This window comes from Chinchilla lanigera, unplaced genomic scaffold (assembly GCF_000276665.1).
Source record: "Chinchilla lanigera isolate Chin_1 unplaced genomic scaffold, ChiLan1.0 scaffold00023, whole genome shotgun sequence".
Taxonomy (NCBI): Eukaryota; Metazoa; Chordata; class Mammalia; order Rodentia; family Chinchillidae; genus Chinchilla; species Chinchilla lanigera.
The window spans coordinates 27528768-27549228 of NW_004955424.1; the positions used below are offsets into that span (position 1 = coordinate 27528768).

The window sequence follows — 20461 nt, forward strand, 5'->3', positions numbered from 1 at the left end:
CTATTATTATGTTATCCTTCTTTTATTCTTTAAAAGAAAAAAAAAAGAAAAAATAAATAAATAAATAAGAAACACAGAATTACCCAAAATAACCTAATGATGCACCTCAAGTTCCTAGAAAAATAAAGAATAGTCCAAATCCAAAATTACTACAAGTAAGAAAATTATAAAAATCAGAGCAGAAATTGAGACTTAAAAAAATAAAAAGAATCAATGAATCACAGAGCTGGTTCTTTGAAAGGATAAACAAAATAGAAAAACCCTTAACCAACTTTACAAAAAACAAAAAACAAAAAACAAAAAAAAAAGGAAAGAAGAGACCCAAACCAATTCAATTAGAAATGAAAAAGACAAAATCCAGAAGATTGTTAGTAACTACTTTAAGAAATTGTACTCTAAAAATTGGAGAATTAAAAAAAAGTGGACAGGTTTCTAGACACATACGATTACCAAAACTGAATCAAGATATAAAAACTCTGAATCATCCAATTAATAAGCAATGAAATTGAAGCAATAATAATAGAAACTACCAAATGAGAAAAGCCCAGGTTGCAATGGATTCACTACTAAACTGCAAGAACTTCGGGGAAGATCTAATGCCAATATTCCTCAAACTCTTTAATAAAACTGAAAGGAAGAAGTACTCTCAAAGTCACTCCTCTACACTAGCATTACCCTGATTCTAAAACCAGAAAAGGAACCAACAAAAAAAGAGAACTACAAGCTAACCTTTTTAAAGAAGGTAGATGCAAAAATCCTCAAGAAGATACTGCCAAAGAAAATGCAACACATCATCCAAAGTGATGGAACATACACAAATCAATAAATGTAACATCACATAAACAAAAGCAAGAGCAAAAATCACATAATAATCTCAAAAGATAGAGAAAAGAACTCTGACAAAATCCAAATCCATTCATGACAAAAACTGTGAAGAAAATACATATAGAAGGACCTTATCTCCACCTGGTAACAGTCAATTATGACAAACCAACGGTCAACATCACATTAAATAGGGAAGAACTGAAAGCTGTTCCTCTAAAATCAGGAACAAGGCAAGGATGTCTACTCTCACCACTCCTGTTCATTATAGTACTAGAAATTTAGCCAGAGCAATCAGGCAAGAAGAAGACACAAAAGGAATATGTATAGGAAAAGATGTCAAATTATCGTTATTTACAGATGATATGATCTTTTACATATAAGACCCAACAAATTCCACCAAAAAACTCCTAGAATAACCAAATTTAGTAGTGTAGCAATATACAAAATCAATACACAAAAGCAGTGTTCAGGAACACCAGTGATAAACTCACTGAGAAGAAAATTAGGAAAACAGTACCATTCACAATAATGTCAATAAAAATGAAATACTTAGGAACTAATCTAACCAAGGAAGTGAAAGACCTCACAAAGAAAACAATAGGACTGTGAAAAAGGCAAATGAAGAGGACATCGGAAAATGGAAAGATAACTCCTGTCCCTGCATAGGCAGAACCAATATTGTCAAAATGGCCATACTTCCAAAACTGATACACAGATTTAATGCAATCCCAATCAAAATACCAATAGCATCTCTCACAGAACAAGAAAAAATAATCTTAAAATTCATATGGAACCAGAAGACACCCAAAATAGCAAATCCACACTTGGACAACAAAAGTAAAGCAGAAAGCATCACAATCTTGAACTTCAAGTTACACAACAAAATTACAGTGATAAAAACAGCATGGAATCAGGGTGGGGGGAACTGTGCCAACATGAGTTCAATGGAACAGAATACAAGATGCAAAAACAATTCTAGACACATTCAGCTGTCTGATCTTTGAGAAAGTGGCCAAAAACATACTCTGGAAGAAAGATAGCCTCTTTTAAAAATGGTACAGGTAAAATTGGCTATCCACATGCAGAAGATTGAATCTAGACCTGTATAATTCACCATGTACTAAAATAAAATCAAATGAATCAAAGATTAAAATATTAAAACAAAAAATTAACTGGAAGCTAAAATAGGCATAGGCAAGGATTTCCTGAACAGAAACCCAATTGCACAAGAAATTATACCAAGACCCAACAAATGAGGTCTTATCAATTAAAAAGTTTCTGCACATCAAAGTAAACAAACAACAGAATGAAGAGACAACCTACAGGATGAGAAAAAATTTTTCCTGATTGTACCCAGTCAGAACTAATATCTGAAATATACAAAGAACTCAAAAAAATTAGATTCTCCCAAAATGAAAGACCCAATCAAAAAAATGGGTAACTGAAATGAATGGACACTTACTTGAAGTAGAAATGGACAATAAATACATGAAAAAACGTTCCACATCTCTGGTCATTACAGAAACACAAATTAAAACAACACTGAGATTCTATCTTTTCCAGAATTAATGGCTAGCATCAAGAAATCAATAATAATAAACGTTAGCAAGGCTTTGGGGGAAAAGGAACCCTTACACACTGTTGGTGGGAATGCAAACTAGTACAACTTTTATGGAAATCAGTACAGCATTCCTCAAAAAAAGTAAAACAAGGGCTGGGGATATAGCTCAGTCGCACAGCACCTGCCTGGCAAGTGCAAGGTCCTGAGTTTGATTCCTGGTACAAAAATAAAGTAAAACTAAACATTCCATGAAACCCAGCTATTCTACTTCTAGGTATCATCCTGAAAGAGTTAATGATATCATATTACAATGATGCATGCATATCCATGTTTACAGCAGCATAATATATAACTACTAAATCCTGGAAGCAGCCCATCCATCAGCAGGTGAATGGCAAAGAAAATGTGCTATTTATACACAGTGGAATACTACTCTGCCATAAGAAAGATAAACAAGTCCTTTGTAGGAAATTGGATGTACCTTGAGACCATAACGTTAAGTGAAATAAATCAGATACACAGCCTAAATATTGCATGGCTTCTCTTACAAGATAAACCCAAAATATAAACAGCAAAATAAAAGATAATAGGAAGAAAGGATAGAGATCTTTTGCAAATGGGAAGGGGAGTAAGAGGTGGAGGAAAGGGGTAGGGAGGGGATGAAAAACAATAAAGCATTTATGTATGTGTCCCAACTTCCCACCAGGAACGACACCATTATGCACTGTCTGCATAAAAAGTTTTTAAACTTTCCTGGTTAAAAAAAAGAGCCTCAGTTTTTTCTAATTGAGAAAAGGCTATCCACATGCACACTTAAAATTAGATTACTTAAAACCATAGAAATCCATGACTAGCTAAACTGAAATAGTGACCATAATTCAATTTGTATTTCAGAATTACTTGTTTTCTTATACAGTATAAGAAATCTGAGCATAATGAAAGTGGATATGCCACATATTGAACAAGTTCATCCACAACATCTCCTAAAAGGATTCTCATCAAATTTTATTAAATTGACACAATCAATGACTAAACCTCTGGACAAAATGGCTACCTTTTATTTTCTAGTTGTGCTTTAACTCGTCAGAAAAGTAATTTAATATCATCTTTCCAATTTCACTTCTTGCTCAAACACCACATAAATAAACAAGTTAGAGAATACCGAATGTTATGTGACGTATCTTGCATGCCACAGCCATGGCATAAAACTGGTGGCACCTTCAAAGTATTTTGCTCACTGCTCAGAGATTTAGGCTTCACTTAAAAATGGGGAACTACATCTTCAGCTTGGCATTTCCTACCTGCAAACTCTGTAACTAAATTCATAAGCAATTTTAAATACCAAAGCTCATCAACAGTGCCTCCCAGGATCTTTGAAGGTTAAACAGATATGCAAGTATGACACTGTGTAAAACGTTTGCACATTTGTGTTATGAGAGAAAGTTCAGTACACCTCAACCTTACCTGAGGGTGGCTGTGCCAAACGCTCACCATCCCCTTGGGAATTACTCATTTCCACGGCTTCATGAGTGCACAGGAGGGGCTCTTCTGCTTTAGCCTCTGATAACTTCAGGATTCCATAACACAATTTAAAAACACACAGGCAATTTAGATTAATTTTGGCTAATTCTCTTGCAAAATCCAAAAATGAGATGCTATTTTAAAAAATCAGAAAGTAGCTCATGTTAATTCATTCTCCTTAGAAACGGAAGAAAATCCTAATGTATGTAGCCTACTAGCCGACTCACAGATATACAAACCATAAGCTCCTATATGGGGGGTGATAAATACACGGGAGCTCATTATTACTATCTCTTTCATGCATTTGAAATTTCCATAACAAAAATATCTCAAAAGTAAAACAATTGTATACCCCTAAAACATGATATCCAAGAAACCTAGTATGATTTGCATATAAATTGGGTTAAAACTAATGCATTCCAATAGTAACTTTGAACCGATTTCTGTTCTATATTTTAAAATATTAGTATCTAAAAACTTCAATGCCTTTTACTAAAAAGAAATTTCCTCAAAAATGCATAAATCTCTTTCATCTACTCTTCTTTGGTTGACTTAGACTGAAAGATTTTTTAAAGACAGTAAAATCACACAAGCATGTTTCCTAATAACTGAAAGAATGAAAACAACTTTTAAGTGATTGATAATTTATATTGTTTCCTTTTTCCTTCAAGGAGACTGGGAAAATGTGGAAAGGAAATTAACAGAAAAGGGTAGAAGAAAAAAGTAAATACTGGCTTCCATCACCCCACCAGGTAAATGTGCAACTTATCCTTGGGAAGATTAGGCACTCTGTGGAAATGGTTCTTAATGGAGGAACCAAATGCCAGGAAATGTGACACTGCATTATTCCACTTCAGCCTCACTGCATGAAAGCCTGGAGCGGACCTTCAGAGTAGCAATGGTTGCTATTTCAACATAGTAAAGGAATCAGGGAGAATGGAAAAGTAAAATGTTTTCTTAATCTTCTTTCTTTCAGAAAATTAACAGGAATTTTTATAAGGAACTCTCCCAAAATATATTAGTTTTTGAAGTTGATGATCCTAGTCTTTATCATGGAATTTAAAAGGTAGCATGTTGGATGAATTACAAAAATGCATTAAGTTATAAAGAATGTTTCTGTTTAATTGTCTGGTTGTTTTTTGGTGCGGGGATTGATCCCTATGTCTTGCACATGCTAGGCACAAGCTCTACTATTAAGCCAAACCTCATCCCCAAGAACTCCTTTCTTTATAAGAATGTATGAAGTAAGTATACATTATTATAAGAAAGCATATGCTTCCTATATTTAAAAAGTATAAAAATTAAATATAAGTGCTTAGACTTGCCAAGAAAATATGAACACTGAGGCCCTGTGTAGTTCCACAAAAGCTTAAATACTAACAGCAAAGACTAGATGGAAAATTAATATGAGATAATAGCAATGAAATATAATTCTGTTGCATTTATATGTTCTGAAGGCACCTGTTTTTTTCTCTTCCTTTCTTCTTCCAGGTCATATTCCTCTTTTGATTTTCTGAAATATAAAACACAAAATAATCTCCAGGGATCAAGTTGGATCTACTATAACTTTCTTCCACTGGTGACTCGATCCTTACTCCTATGATGGGGCCTCTCATTTAAACTGATCTGGCACGAGTGACCTAACAATAATTGTGTCTGTCTATGAAACTCAAGAGTAAAAATAAAGAGCAAAATAAAAGAGAACAGGAAGTAGAGAGACAGATCTTTCCTCAAAGGGAAAGGGATCAAGAGATGGAGGGTGGGGATGGTGGAGGGGAAGGGGATGAAAGAAAGGAACTGGGGTGTGTTGTATATATGGACCAGCTCCACACAAGGAGTGTAAATGCTATGCACTGCAAGCATGGACTAATAATCTAAAATAAAATGTAAGTAATTTTAAAATATAATAATAATTTTTAAATGTAAAAAAAGAAATATAATACAGGTTGAGCATCCCTAATCTGAAAATCTGAAATGCTCAAATATCCAGAAACTTTCTGTATGCCAAAATGATCCTCAAAAATGCCGCAGATTTTAGATTTTCAGATTAGGGGTTCTCAACCAGGAAGGTCTATGCAAATATTCCAAATTCCAATATATACAAAATCAGAAACACTTCTGGCCCTAACCATTTTGGATAATGGATTCTCAACCTGTGTCTACACTGTTATAAAATGATAAATCATTTTGTTGCTCTTCAGTACAGAATTCATGTTTTCTGGGTAAAATCATATATATACAGATCACTTTATCAGATTATTAACATTACTAATGATCATTCAAAAATAAGTAAAGAAAGGCACCTAAGAACTTCCCTCAGGATCTTCATCTCTTCCTGCTCGAGGTCACTGACCACATCAGAACCATCAGTTAAGCAGTCAGGTAACACACCTGTTGCAAACCAAGTATCACATGGCAGAACATCAACTCAACTGAAAACTCTTCTCACTGCTTCAGTTTATCTACTAAAATCACTTTATGATTTATCACTTTAAAAAACATTCCCAGCTTATCTTTCTTTGTTTTGCTGTTGTTTTGTTGTTGTTGTTGTTGTTGTTTTGAGACAGAATCTCGCCATGTAGTTCAGACCGGCCTTGAACTCACTATGTAGCCTAGGCTGGCCTCAAAGTCATGGTGATCCTCCTGCATCAGCCTCCCAAATGCTGGGATTACAGGTGTGCACCACCATACCCAGCCAAGCTTATCTTTTTAACTCTCCTCTTTCTAACTTTTTCTCATTTTAAGGAATCAGTCCCACCAAAAGCGACAATTTTACCTAGAAGTATCTCTCAATGATTATTTGCATTAGCTACTGAAAATAATGATAGGAGCTGAGGATGTAGCTCAATGGTGGAGCACTAGGCTAGCATGCATGAGGTCCTGGGCTAGATCCCCAGCACCACCAAAAAAAGTACGGCAATAAAATGAATGTAAGTTACTGTCTCCCATCATATAGTTATCTTGAGGCCATAAAATGAAATCATTGAGCTAGGGCAGATAATGAAACCATGTTCTCCAAGGTGCCCCTTAAATGGGAAAAGAACTTACAAAATAAAATGTTTTCTATCAAAACAACATTTAAGGGGCCAGGGATATAGCCCAGCAGCATAGCACCTGCCTGGCAAGTGCGAGGTCGTGAATTCAATTGCCAGTACCCAAAAAAACAATATTTAATATTCTTCATTCCTATTATGACAAATGTTACTGAAAAGGGCCCTACTTGCTATGTGCAATGAGAGCCCAGTGCGAAGCACTCTGGGGGACATAAAGATAAACGAGGTGATTCCTACCCTTAGAGCACCTGCTCAGGCATCAGTCTCATAACTACAGAGCACAGCAGTGCCAACTCTGCCCAAAGGCAAATAAAAATTCACAGAAGTAACTTTAAATGCTGCTTTAACTTACACCTTCCTGATAAGCAAGCAAGCTGCTAACAGATGCTGTGTGCATATCTATAAAAACTACATTCTGTAACAGTAACAGAATGTCTCTTCCTTTTTACCTTCCATTTCATTACCACATAAGGCTACAGGATGTTAGACATGCTCTGAAGTAAAGTGGCTTTACTACTCTAGTCCCCTTGATGTTTAAGTGCATTTGTTAAAATTAAACATTTTACTTTGAGATAATTGCAAATTCACGTGCAGTTGTAAAGAAATAAAGATACAAAATATCCTTCGGTCCCCCCAGTGGTAACATCTTGCAAAATTATAGTGCAGTATCACCAGAGTGGCATTTATAAGGGGTCTGGAATCCAGACCCTTAAGAGCAATACAACTAACAACACAACTCACTATAGCTCTCATTTCTTCAAGAAAGAAAGGAAAGTTCCTGCTTCCAAGCTGCCTGTGATCCCAGTACTCTGGGAAGCTGACACTGGAGAATCATAAGTTTGAGGCCAGTAAGAGCAATTTAACAACTTAGCAAGACCCTGTCTCAAAATAAAAAATAAAAAAAAGGACTCGAGATGTAGCTCAGTGCAAAGGTTCTAATTCAATCCCCGGTACCTGGAAAAAAAAAAGGTTGGGAACCATTGTAAAGAATATCAGCAGCAATCAATTAAGCAAAACAAAATGAAAGGAGCACATAAAAACGAAAATGAAATCACCAGAGCCATGGGTTTAGGGTTTATTCTTAGTGCAGTTGCTTTGTGTTTGTGGCGCTGGGCTGAACGAACCCAGGCCTAATGCTTCTTCCCCATGAACTCTTAACAAGGATCTAGATCCCCGGGTGGAGCTACAAATCTAAAACAGAAATGAGAATCTTTTCTGGGGGGTTGGGGGGGATAGCCAAGAATCAAACTTAGTACCTTGTGCTTGCCAGGCAGGAGAGTCTATTCTAAATAGGAGACGGTACAATAACAAGAAATACGGTTAGCAGCTTAGCTGTTGTGCATCAGAATTTCTAATGCAGTTCAGGCACACAAGAAGGAAACAAAAGCAGAAAAAGCAAGAAAGCTTGAGCATGGAGATAGGCAAAGATGAAGCCAAACAGAGTTAGTAGCGCCTTCCTTGTCTTCTCTGTTCCATGTGATGCTGGTGTGGTATCACTGGCCCCTGCACTCTAGACCAGAGGTTCTAAGTGTGGGCCCAATTCCAGCTACCTCCAGCATCACCTGGGGACATGTTAGAAATGCAAATCTTCTGTGTGTGTGTATTTTTATACAACAGGGTACTACTCTGCCATAAAAAAGATAAGCTTGAGATATTTCCAGCTAAATGGATATGCCTCGAGACTACACTCTTAGTCTCTGGGAGCTTGCCACATGAGTTTCAACAACACTTCAAATTGATTCTAGCGTGCACAAAAGCTTGGGAACATTATCACTTACTAACATTTAACAATAATAAGCCAGGAGAATAGGCACCTTCTCTCAGCAGTAACTAAATCACTCAAAAATATCAAATTTCATAAACACAATGGTTGAATAAAAAACCAAGCTCTATAAAATCTAAACCATCATTAAATCAAATTTTGGTCTGCTTTCTCTGAGTTGTCAAATACATACTGACCAGGAAGTTTATGCACTGAAACTCTCTTGCATTCACCAAATGGTTACAAACTTGAAATAAATTTATATAAAGGAGCTACATTTAAAACCATATTATAGTCAGAACCAGAAAAACTGAAAAAAATGGATTTAGAACTTAGATTTCAAACATCAACATTTTACCATTTCTCTCTTGAATGATTCTAATGGCCTGCAGCTGCATTTCAATGTTTTTCTGGACCATCATTGTTTTAAAGATAGTAAAATCTTCTGCTGCCAACACAGGCTGCAAAATGGCCTGTGGAAAGAAATCCGGAGGTTAAATGAAGATTCAAGTTTTAAAATTATATCCCACACCACAAAACGGAACATGAATTCATGAAAGCTTCATCATGATTTATGCCCAAGTGACTCACACAATTTTAAAGTTTTCTTTCATTTTGTATTTTTATCGGTACCTGTTTGCAGTACATAGTGACTACGTTCACTGTGGAGTTGGTACGTGTAGGTAACACATCTCACTTCTCTGTATGTCCCTTTTCCCCAACTCTTCATCCCTTCCCTATTTGCAAAAGATCTGTCTGCCTGTTTCCCATTATCCATCTTTTATAAAAGCCTTTAAAATAGGATTTTCAAGAGACTGACCTTCTAAATTCACACGCCACCAGTAAGCTGCATCTCACAGTGATATATTTTTGCAAAGGAGCCAGCACTAAATGACTCTAAAACAACACAGAAACCTTCCTTATATTTTTGAAGTTACCACTGTGGTATCTGGATTTGTTTTCAGCCAAAACTTTCAATTATTTGGGTTTTTGTTGTTTGAGGGAGTTTTGTTTTGTTCTGTGGTACTGAACACTGAACCCAGGGCCTCTGTACGGAGCTATACTTCCAGCCCCACACCTCTTCAGACAGGGCCTCACTATGTCGACAAGTTGCCTAGACTGGGCTTGAACTTTGAATTCTTCTGCCTCAGCCTCCCAGAGTGCTGAGATTATAGCGGCTCACACCCAGATTCTGTTTTTTAATAAACAAAAATGTTTTCCTTCCTAAATGTAAAATTCAGGAAACAAAACATGCATGATGTTCCAGGAATAGCATCACCGGTAGTTCACTTGCAAAAGAGGTATATTTTGGGATATTTGGTGATATTTATCCTAGTATAAAGCACTTCAGAAAAAGAACCAACCCAGCCATTATTATTTAAAACCCTACTCCTTCACTCACTCTCTTTGAGCAGAAAATAATCCATTTCTGTAGAATTTTAGCTATAGGACCAGACCTAGGAAAGATAAGGAATATCTAAAAGTCATCTGGGAAGAGAAAATTATTTTCCTGAGACTTGGAAGCAGTCATTCATCACGGTGCTGGAAGGCACTCCTCAGTGAGCTTCCTGCCAACGGTCTTCAGAGGAAAGCAGAGCATCTGGGCTTTGGGGAGGGCTGCTGCTTGCTGGATCACAGACCAGCAGGGCACCCCTACAGGCCTTCTGCACGCAGGACAGCTGAAGCACTGATCCCCTCCACACAGGCCTCCTGCGTGAGCCGCTGTCGGGTGCTCACAATGGCCCTAGAAGATGCGGCAGTGGCAGTGCCAGCTTTGAGCCTAATATCATACTTAACAGGAAGAAACTACATTAAAAAGCAAGGGCAAGGGCCAGGGACGATGACACACGCTGACAATCCCAGCTATTGAAGAGGCTGAGGGTGAAGAATTCCAAGTCTGAAGCCAGCTTGGGCAATTTAGGCAGACCCTGTCTCAAAATAAAACATAAAAGATCTAGGATGAAGCTCAGTGGTACAGTGTGTGCCCAGCATCCACATGGCCCTGGGTTTAACCACTAGCATGTAGAAAATTAAAAATATAAACCAATTTTAAATCAAAACAAACACGCCCCTCTCACCAGTCCCATCCAGCACTGTCTGAAAATCCTAGCTGATGCCGCAAGAAAGGTAATAAAATGGACGCAAATTTGGAAGAAACAAAACTGGTTTGTTCAGAGGTTACATGACTATAGAAAATACAAAAAAAGTTTTTAACTTCCAGAACATACAAATAATTATAGCAAGGAGGCAGAGAAGAAGATTATCATTTAAAAGTAAACCACTTTCCTATGTACCACAATGAACAACTAAAATTTGAAATTAAAAATATAATACAAAGGCTATACTTTCAGGGATCATTTCTATAGTATGTTACTAGAGAAGTTTCTCTGATTGTGTGGAGTACCAAAAATGTAATACAACTTATACTAACATCAAAAAAACAAAACTACTTAGGAATAATTCTGACAAAGTACACATAAAATCTATATGAGGAAAACTATAAACCTCTCATTTTTTTTGTACCAGGAATCAAACTCAAGACCTTGTACGTGCCAGGCAAAATTTTTGTGTTCACATGAAAGCCTGCATACAAATATTTTATAACAGCTCTAGTCATAATTGCCAAAAACTGGAAGCAACCAAGATGGATAATCAAGCTATAGTATATCTATACAACCTGTGATAAAAAATTAGTAAGCTATAAAACATGGAGGAAACTTAGATGCATATTGATTAGTACAGGAAGTCAGTCTGCAAAGACTACCTGCCATCCGTTTCCAATGAATCACACTCTGGAAACACAGAATTATGGAGACAGTTACAGTGACACTGGTTGCCAAAAGACTGGGACAAGGCCAGAAAAGATGAATATGTGGAGCACAGGAGCTTTTCAGAGTAGTGAAAATATTTTTGGTGACAATGGTGGCAAATACTTGGCAAAACCCAAAGAACTATACAACACAAAGGATAAAATAAGTTATCAATATTGATTCATCAAGTGTACCAAATATACTATATTAACTCAAGATTTTATTATGATAAACTATCTGCTTAATTTTCTGTAAATATGAAATTGCTCTAAAATAGAAAGTCCGTTAATTTTTTAAATCTTAACTAGCATCCACAGAAAATATGCCTAATATCCTGTATGGATTTCTAGAAATTAAATGCTAACACATATATATGATCTTTTCAACATTTCAGTTACTGAAGAAAAAAACACAATTTTCCCGAACTGTTATTGTAAAATAAGTGTTTCTGCAAGTGTTGGTTTCTTTTCTTGTTTGTTTTGTTTTGTTTTTCTCTGGTACCAGGAATCGAACTTGAGGTCCCTGGCTTTTTCCATTAAAATTAATAATCAGCTTTATCCTCACCAAAAAATCATAAGAAAGTAGGAGTCATTTTTACCTACAACTAGAAAATTCCACAAAATTCTGAAGTTCAACTAAAATTTCTCACTATTCACTATACTGTCATACTTTCTAAATTGGTAGATAAGTATTTTAATTCACGGACTTCTTTCAGAATTCATAGATACACAACAGAAAAATATGCTGTTAAAAAGTGGGAAGGTGTTTTGGTTGATGTCACTTTTTAAGTGGAACATTTCATCTAAGGCACTCCTTGCCAGTCTCACTGGCTTAAATATACAAAGAATATGCCACGGTCAATGGTCCATGTCAGCAATGGCGAACCTCTCCAAGCTTCCAGTGCTGCAAACAGCCCACTGCAAGTAGGCCTGCCCTAGGTTTGTTACCAGTGGTCTAGGGCTACTGACTAAAGAAGGTGAAAAGAATTACACAAGTCTGCTTTAATAGTACAATTTAATAAGAGCTGACAGCTGGTTTAGAAAATCAAAACCAAATTAATTCAAACCAAACAAAACAAAAAGTACCTTCTAAATTACTCAGGGTAAGCAATTTTTTCTTGAGTTCATTCTTAGAAATCCCATGCTGGCAAAATGAAACCAACATCCTGATTTCCATGATAGAGATTACCCAGCCGCAACGTAGTAAACACTGTCTCAAACCTTTTTTGGCAACGGTGACAGCCCTGTTGATGCAGGGTTGGTATTTGGTCTCTGGTGACTAAGACCTTGCTGCAACAGAACATAATGCTAACTAACTACTGCATGTGGAAATTGAACCCAAGATCTGACCTGATCACCACAGTGATCAAACAACAAAGTGCTTAATTTATTTATAGACTCCCTGATATATACCAGGTATCACGCTAAATGGTTATCTTAGTTACTGAGACAAAATGCCTCCCAAAGTTAAAGGAGGAAAGGTTTATTTTGCTCATTTTTTGTAGAAGTTTTGGTCTTTAATCAGTTGGGCGGTGTGACACAGCCACAAGTCCAGAGTGCTGTACCAGAGGAAAAACAGTGCATGGTGGCAAAGCAATAAGGGGACGACCGCAGCTCCTTCTATCCCTTACATTTTCTCCAGGCTACTTAGGGTGGGCAGCACTCACACCCTTAATCCTAGTGCCCTTGATTCTATTCAGCTGAAATTGATTTGCTGCACAATGAATCTATCAAAGCATCACACACTCGAGATCCAGCCACCTCTGAAAAAGCCCACCTATGACTGCAGGAGGCTTTGGGAGGACATCTAGACACAAGCCCTAACAATGGTTTATAACATTATCTCTTAACCTTCACAAAAAAGATCTTCAAAAGTAGATACTATCTCCACACACAAACATGAAAACTGAGAAACAAAAAGATTAAGAAGGTAAAACTATAAAATAAAACATTGTGTTCAACATCTTATAGTGGTAAACAAAAGATCCAAAGTGAGTCTGTCTCAGAGGCTTGTTTCCCTCTATAACAAGACTGTACTGCCAATTAGCTCTCAGCAGAAAGACAGTGCACAAGTACTGCAGAAAAGCAGCAGGAAATCAAGGCTGAGAACAGAATTGGGTTACATCACAAGCCTCACTATCATCTTGCTAAGGAATTATAGTTTAGTTGGTAAAGGACAGGAGCCAAAACAAATTTTTAAAAAGAGTAGTACTTGGGTAGTAGCAGCATATTCCTACCCTCAACCTCTGAGCAAGGGCTCTCAGATCACCTAGGTTGGTATATTGGTGCTGTTATTTTTTGTTTTGTTTTGTTTTGTTTTCCGGTACTGGGAATCGAACTCATGATCTTGCGCTTGCCAGGCAGGTGCTGTGCCGCTGAGCTAATTCCCCAGCCCCTGGTGCTGTTATTTAGTATCTCTGTGCTTTACTTTCCTTTACTTATTTATAGGTGGAAGCTAAATAGTACCAGTTTTTTAGGAGGCATCATAATGATTAAATAAGAAAATACAATACATGCCAGGGTATAAAATATCAAGTAGCATAAGCTTTCAATAAACGTTAGTTACAAACATATGTATTATCTTCTTCTTCAGTACTGAAGAACTACTGAGGCAATAAAAATAGTTTCAAGAGAAGGAAGTCACTATGACTGTGGACCTACTAAAGGCAGCTACAGAATTGTCAGAGATCTATAGAAATAAAATAAGTAATTTCAATAAACCCTACAATCTTATTATTGTTCAAAAAGTTCATTTTTAATTGTATTGGTTTATTAATGCCTCAAATTATCATCTGTCAAAGCTGTTGTAAAAGAACCTACATATAATGAATTATTTTTTGACTTCTCACAGTATCTAAAATGTTATGCTTTCACAAACATATGAAATGTAAGTGAAACTCTAGGAATTTTTGTTCTCACTACATTACAATAACACAAAAGCAAAAACCTGTGATGTTCGAGTCTTCGCAAGAGGAGAAGTGCACGCCTCCTGAAACTGATCTTCATTAATTCCAATTTCTTTGAGGTAACCTTCTAACAGCTTTTCAACCTAAAAAAAGGTTTAATTTTGATAATTTCCACAGAAAAATTCTAAATGACAGTTTTCCTATTAAGTATTGATTTGGAAAAGTAAATCAAGTGTATTCTTGCAAACATTAATCTACATAATATTATATTACATACAAGTAATACTGTCTTTCACCGAAAACAAACAGGAAGAATATTTTGTTTGGTTCTTTGTCTTACAGATAATCACATGAAATTTTCTTTCATCCACTAGAAATAAGTCAAGAAATTCAGTAAGTCATGAAATTCAATGTGGCAACACTCTTCTCTAACCAGATGCATTTTTAAAAAAACTTACAAGACAACCATAAGAGAGAGAAAAACTAACCATTCTCTGGAGGCATCAGCCAAATAAGAATAAAATTTAAAAATCAGATACAAGATCCCCACAACTGTGTTAAAACCATTCCTTAGATTCTAGGGTTGAAGAGATACAAAAGCATAAAAATGAGATGCTCAGAGAATTCATGGAGTCTGATAAACTAGTAGTAACATTAGCACAGCCTGGATATTTCTAAAATTAAAGAATTTTAATGAAACAAAATTTATTTTTTAAATTCAGACAAGTATTAATATCCCAATTACCTTTTAAAAAATCAGCAAAAAAGTACTCACTAGTTCTTTATATTCCTGATGAATCTCTGTATAGGTCAATTTGCTTTCTTCTTCATCATCAAAAACTAAATTTAGAAGAAAAATATTATATAGTGTTAAAAATCATCGCATTAACACAAAAACTCACTGTTTACAAATAGAACTATCATTCTGGTTATCTGCCTCTTCAGTTTTGTATTCTTGCAGTTTTTCTTTAAAAATATATATACACATAAATGTATAAATTATTAATTATAAACGTTTTTTCTTCTCAAGAAAATATTCAAAACAGAACTACTTCATATTTAAGACAAAGAGCAATTTGTCACTTTTTAATCAATAATATAAGGCAATAATTTCTTCATAAACTTTTAATGAACTAATAGTAAATGTTAAATCCTTTTACAACAGTCCCTAGACTATTTTATTATACTGGAACTTTGCGGATGCAAATTTTACTGAAAGTGAGCAGGTCATTTTTGTTACATAGATCAGTATGTGAAAAAGTGTAGATTTTAAAAGATATATTTACACCCCCCCCAAAAAAAGATACATATTCCTTCAAGGAGCTACAATCTGCTGGTCCTAGTAGTAGCATATGCCTGTAATTATAGCACTCTGAGAGGTTCAGACATGAGGATCACAATACTCAAAGCCAGCCTGATTAACTTAGTGAGACCCTGTCTCAAAAGAAAAAATAAAAATAAAAAGGACTTGGGATGTAGCTTAATCCAAAGGTCTTGGTGTTCAACCCCTACCCACCACCCACCCCCGCCATACTGGGGGAGGGAGGGCTACAATTTAACTAGGCAAGACAAATTCACCAGTTATAAGCCATAAACATTTTTTCATTCTGCCAGAATGATCCTAAGACAAGTGCTTTGTACAAAATCCTTAGGCCAAACAAGATTCTGCAAGATTAGATCCCAAGCCTCATCTCTCACCAGATTTTGCCACCCACACAATACACAACCTCTTAGAATATCTCCAAAGTGAACTTCCAAACCCCCTTGCCTTTGCTCAAGCCTTTCTTTAGCTTTTTGCCTCTACTCCATCCCATGTCCCCTTTCTCCCCACCACTGTTCAAGACACTGCCAGTGGCACATTCTCCATGACCTGCTACCCACTCCCAACTCTAGGCTGGCTAGATTCCTTCCTCTTAGCTCGTAACACTAACATTCAGTGCCTACTGTTACTATAGCATTTGATACTTGGTATTTTATTCTGTTTACCTGCTTGTACTCTCCTATAAATTTCTTAAGCACAGGATTTTGTTATTCATCTATCTCTTGCTTCTGATCCCAGGACATGCAATATTTGTTGAAGTAAATCTTGATGTAAAAATTACTCTTTAAATTATCGAATGCAGGCATAGCACACTGACAACCACAAGTCTGTGAAGTATAAACAGTTATTTCAAGTGTCACTGGCATGTTACTTCTATTTATCCTGTATCTCTTTTATGTAACACTTCACAATCATTCAATACAATAGCTACTTTAAGCTGTTTTTGGTTAGCTCTGAAATCAAATTACTACAGCACATGTACATACAGCTGAGAATTTGTTTCTCTATAAAATTACAAAATCAAGTATGTCAGTACTGAAAGGCAGACACTTTTGGCTTTGGGGGATAAAAAAGATGAGCTTTATTTATTTTTTCTATTTCAGCATTTAGGCTCAGCCAGGTAAATGACATCAATAGGTGACACAATTTCTTTTAAAAGAGGTCGGATGAGACCCCTCCTGCTATTCCTATGCCCCATTCTTTTTCTCCAAAAAATTTTCCTACCCTTAAAAAAATAAGATAAATAAAAAATAAAAGAGATCAAAATTCTACACGTGTTATTAGTCTCAATGTAGCATTTTAAATCTGAAGGCAAACAAATAAAAGTTTTGTTTTTGAATCTCCTTTAAAATTACCTGTAAAAACGACACTTAGTAACTAGTATTTTATAATGAGAATATAAAAAAGATTCAAGCCAGGTGTGGTGGTGTATTCCTGTAATCCCAACTAGTGGTAAGGCCGAGGTGGGAGGATCAGGAGATTCCCTGGGCAAAGAAGTACGATCTTCCCGCCCCCTATCTCAAAACAGAATTCAATGGTCAAATGAAATTTCACCTTTATTGAATTCACGGACTCTTGAAAGAAATCTTTAAAAATTATCCAGGATAACAAACCATTTGATAGTTGAATCTCCTCTACTATCTCCATTAAATCACTGCAGATCCATTCAAATATTGCCAGTGACTGAGGAACATATTATCTTTCCAGTCAGGCCAACTCATTCTGGTTATGTCCCGTTATGAAGCATTTCCTCCGTTCAAATTTGTTTCCCTTCAGCTTGTACCCACTGACTGCCGCTCCATCCCACTGATCCTTGCAAATAAACCTAATCCTTGCAGCGTAAGACAGACATTCAAACGATCGGGGATATTACTACCCTCCAACTCTTGCCCAAATAAATAAACAAGACAAGGACTGGACACTAGTTCATACGACAGTTTCTGGTTCCCTTTCCGTGAATGGAGTCCAATTTATCTGCAAAAACTGAATCCAGAACTCCCAAGAGTGAACCGATCCGAGAGCTCCCTCCAAGGGTGTTACAGCACGTCGGCCGGCCTCCGTTGTTACACGGAACCCCACCCAGCCCCCCACTTATGGTCCAGCGGGAGAGAGCTCCGCAGGGGACGGACCTCCGCGACTCCCCGCGCGGCCCGCTGCAGCAATCCCACCCCTCTCCTCCGCGTGTCCTGTCCACACGGCTGCATCATTCTCATTTTCTAGACCGACCCCGCAGGGTGAAGCGCTAAGAATCGGAAGGAGCTTCCCTCTTAGGGGCTGGGGAGCGGCCGAAGGGCCCGGGCAGAGGCGGCTCCCCGGGCAGGCCCGCGGGACCGCGCGCAGGCGAGCCCGAATCAGCGCCGCACGTCTGCGGCCCCGGAGCAGCGGCGGCGGCGGCGTCTAACCTCAGACGTGCGGCGCGGAGCGGGCCTCGCGGAGAGACCGCGGCTCCTCCGCCAGCGCCAGGTCGAGAGCCGGCCGGGGTGCAGCGGAGGAGCAGGGCTCCAGCGACCGCGTCCTGCGCTGCCCCGTGAGCGAGCCACCCGCGCCCTCCGCCAGACTCTGGCTTTTACCTTCACATTTCTGCTCCACGAAGTCCAGGATGGGGATGTACCAGTCCGGCCCGCGGAGGAACCCCGCGATGCTCTCCACCACCCACTCCACCTCGTCCTCCGCCTCCGCAGCCATCACGCCCCCAGGGGCTACGCAGACCCCCAGGCCAGACTCCCCGAGCTGGCGAAAACCTCCAGGCCGCCGAGAGGGAGCGGGGGAGAGGCGCCCCGGTGTCGCGCAGCCACCTGGATAAAGCTACAAGCCGGTTAACGTAAAATGGTCGCTATGGCAACGGTCCCAGCCGCCGGGATTGGGACCCGGAAGTGAAGCCGCCTTCCCGGGCCTGGGCGCCTCAATGCATTTAAAGAGCATTTCTGATTGGCTGAGAGGGAATAGAGCCGTTCCAAGATAGACCTTCGCCCATTGGCCGGGAGTTGCCAGGCGAGCCGAGGGGTAACGAGTGGCGTTTTCTCTTCTCGGAGTCCGCTGGAGCCGGGGGTGACGGCGGCGTCCCCGGGGCTGTAGCGAGCCAGGGCGAGGTTTGCCAGGCTTCTTCAGTTCGTGGTTTTAACGTCAGCTCCTCAGTCAGAACCGTTCTCTGACCCACAGGCGCAGAAACTTAAAATTATTGGGTCGTACGAATATACAAAGTAGAACTAAGCCCATCCATAAGGTTTGCTAATTGCACATTCACTTTACATAGTTGAGATCCAAGCGGATAATTAATCACAGCATTAGGACCTTTTCAAAGGCAAAGTCAGTGTTAAGATTCATTTAAATAAGTGTCCTGACATCTCCTAATAGCTAAATCCTGGAAATAGCGTGTATACCCATCAACTGATGATTGGACAAAGAAACCGTGGGATTTATATGCTATGGAATACTACTCTACTATTAAGAATGACATTTGTAGGAACATGGATCCACCTGACAAATATAATTTTGAGCGAAATAAATGGAATACGCAAGCTTCAATACTGTATGGTATCTTATTTGAGAGAGGCGGAGTACGAACAGAATAATAAAGGATGGATAGAAGGGGACAAGGAGAGGGATCTCTTCGCAATAGGGAAGTAAGTGGTCCAAGGGAAGAGGCACAGGAGGTGAGCAGGAGGTTGAGGGAAAATAAGTAAAATAAAGACGTGCCATGTACAAGAACCTAATAACCTCAATGAATGTAAACATTATATGCTATAGCATGAGCTGAGATTAATAACATCAAACGTGAAAAACGGGTTGGGGAAATTGGAGGAGGAGGGAGGGGAAGGCAGGGAAGCAGAGGGGATAACAAAAACAGACGACAGAAGCTGTGGTATGTACACGTAACTGCTCCCCAAGATGACTGTAAGCTATATGCATAGCAAACATATACTAATTTTTAAAAATTATAAAACCTCCAAAAATAAGTAAGTGTCTTGGTAACCAAATCTCATATCAGATAATTCCAACTCAGCTTAGAGGTTGGGAGCCGTTGTGGAACGGATCTTCAAAGGTCATTGTCAAGGTGCTTGAATCCCTAAGATGTCACCAAACAACAGAGTCTGCCAAAAAATGTACACTTCAGGAAAAGAAAAATAGTAGGTTTTTTCAGCAGATGGTGTTACCCTCGTATGGGGGCCCCTCAGGGATGTTGTATATCACAGAAAACCCACTGCACTGCCAGTCCTTACAGAAGAAGTTGAAAATGCATGTGCAGCAATCACAATGACCAAAGTCACCCACGCAGCAGTTTGCCGTACTAATGAATGTCTGCAAGATAATGGAAAGCACTCTGAGAACCTCTTGTAATTGTCAAGGCAAAGGTAACTTGTATTAATCTCATGAAGTCTCAGTAAATTTAGTATTAAAACATTTGTTTCTCTTGTATAATATGTAATGAACCTACAAATATGTACATATGCTTTTGATCTCTAGTCTCATTATTTCCTTGCAATAAATTTTCCAAGGGAAAATTACTGAACTTATTCTTAAAACTCTTTTTTAAAATTACCTTTGCCAGGGCTGGGGATTTAGCTCAGTGGCACAGAGCCTGCCTGGCAAGCGCAAGGTTGTGAGTTTGATTCCCGGTACTGGAAACAAAAAAACAAACAAACAAAACCTTTGCCAATACAATAGGTTAAAATGATACATAAGGGCCGGGGATATATCTCAGT

At 38.1% G+C, this 20461-nt stretch overlaps 1 protein-coding gene across 1 annotated transcript in view; it reads right to left on the reverse strand.

Moving 5' to 3' along the window:
- Cfap36 (cilia and flagella associated protein 36) overlaps positions 1-18670 on the reverse strand; it is a 25114-nt gene extending 6444 nt beyond the window's left edge. The window contains exons 1-7 of the mRNA XM_005385771.2: positions 18329-18670; positions 15213-15277; positions 14479-14580; positions 9081-9195; positions 6211-6298; positions 5369-5420; positions 3851-3953 (exon numbers count right to left, since the gene is read on the reverse strand). Coding sequence (XP_005385828.1) covers positions 3851-3953; positions 5369-5420; positions 6211-6298; positions 9081-9195; positions 14479-14580; positions 15213-15277; positions 18329-18443 — 640 coding nt within the window. The 5' untranslated portion in view covers positions 18444-18670. The remainder of the gene's footprint in view (positions 1-3850; positions 3954-5368; positions 5421-6210; positions 6299-9080; positions 9196-14478; positions 14581-15212; positions 15278-18328) is intronic.
- Between the last annotated feature and the right edge of the window lie 1791 nt (positions 18671-20461).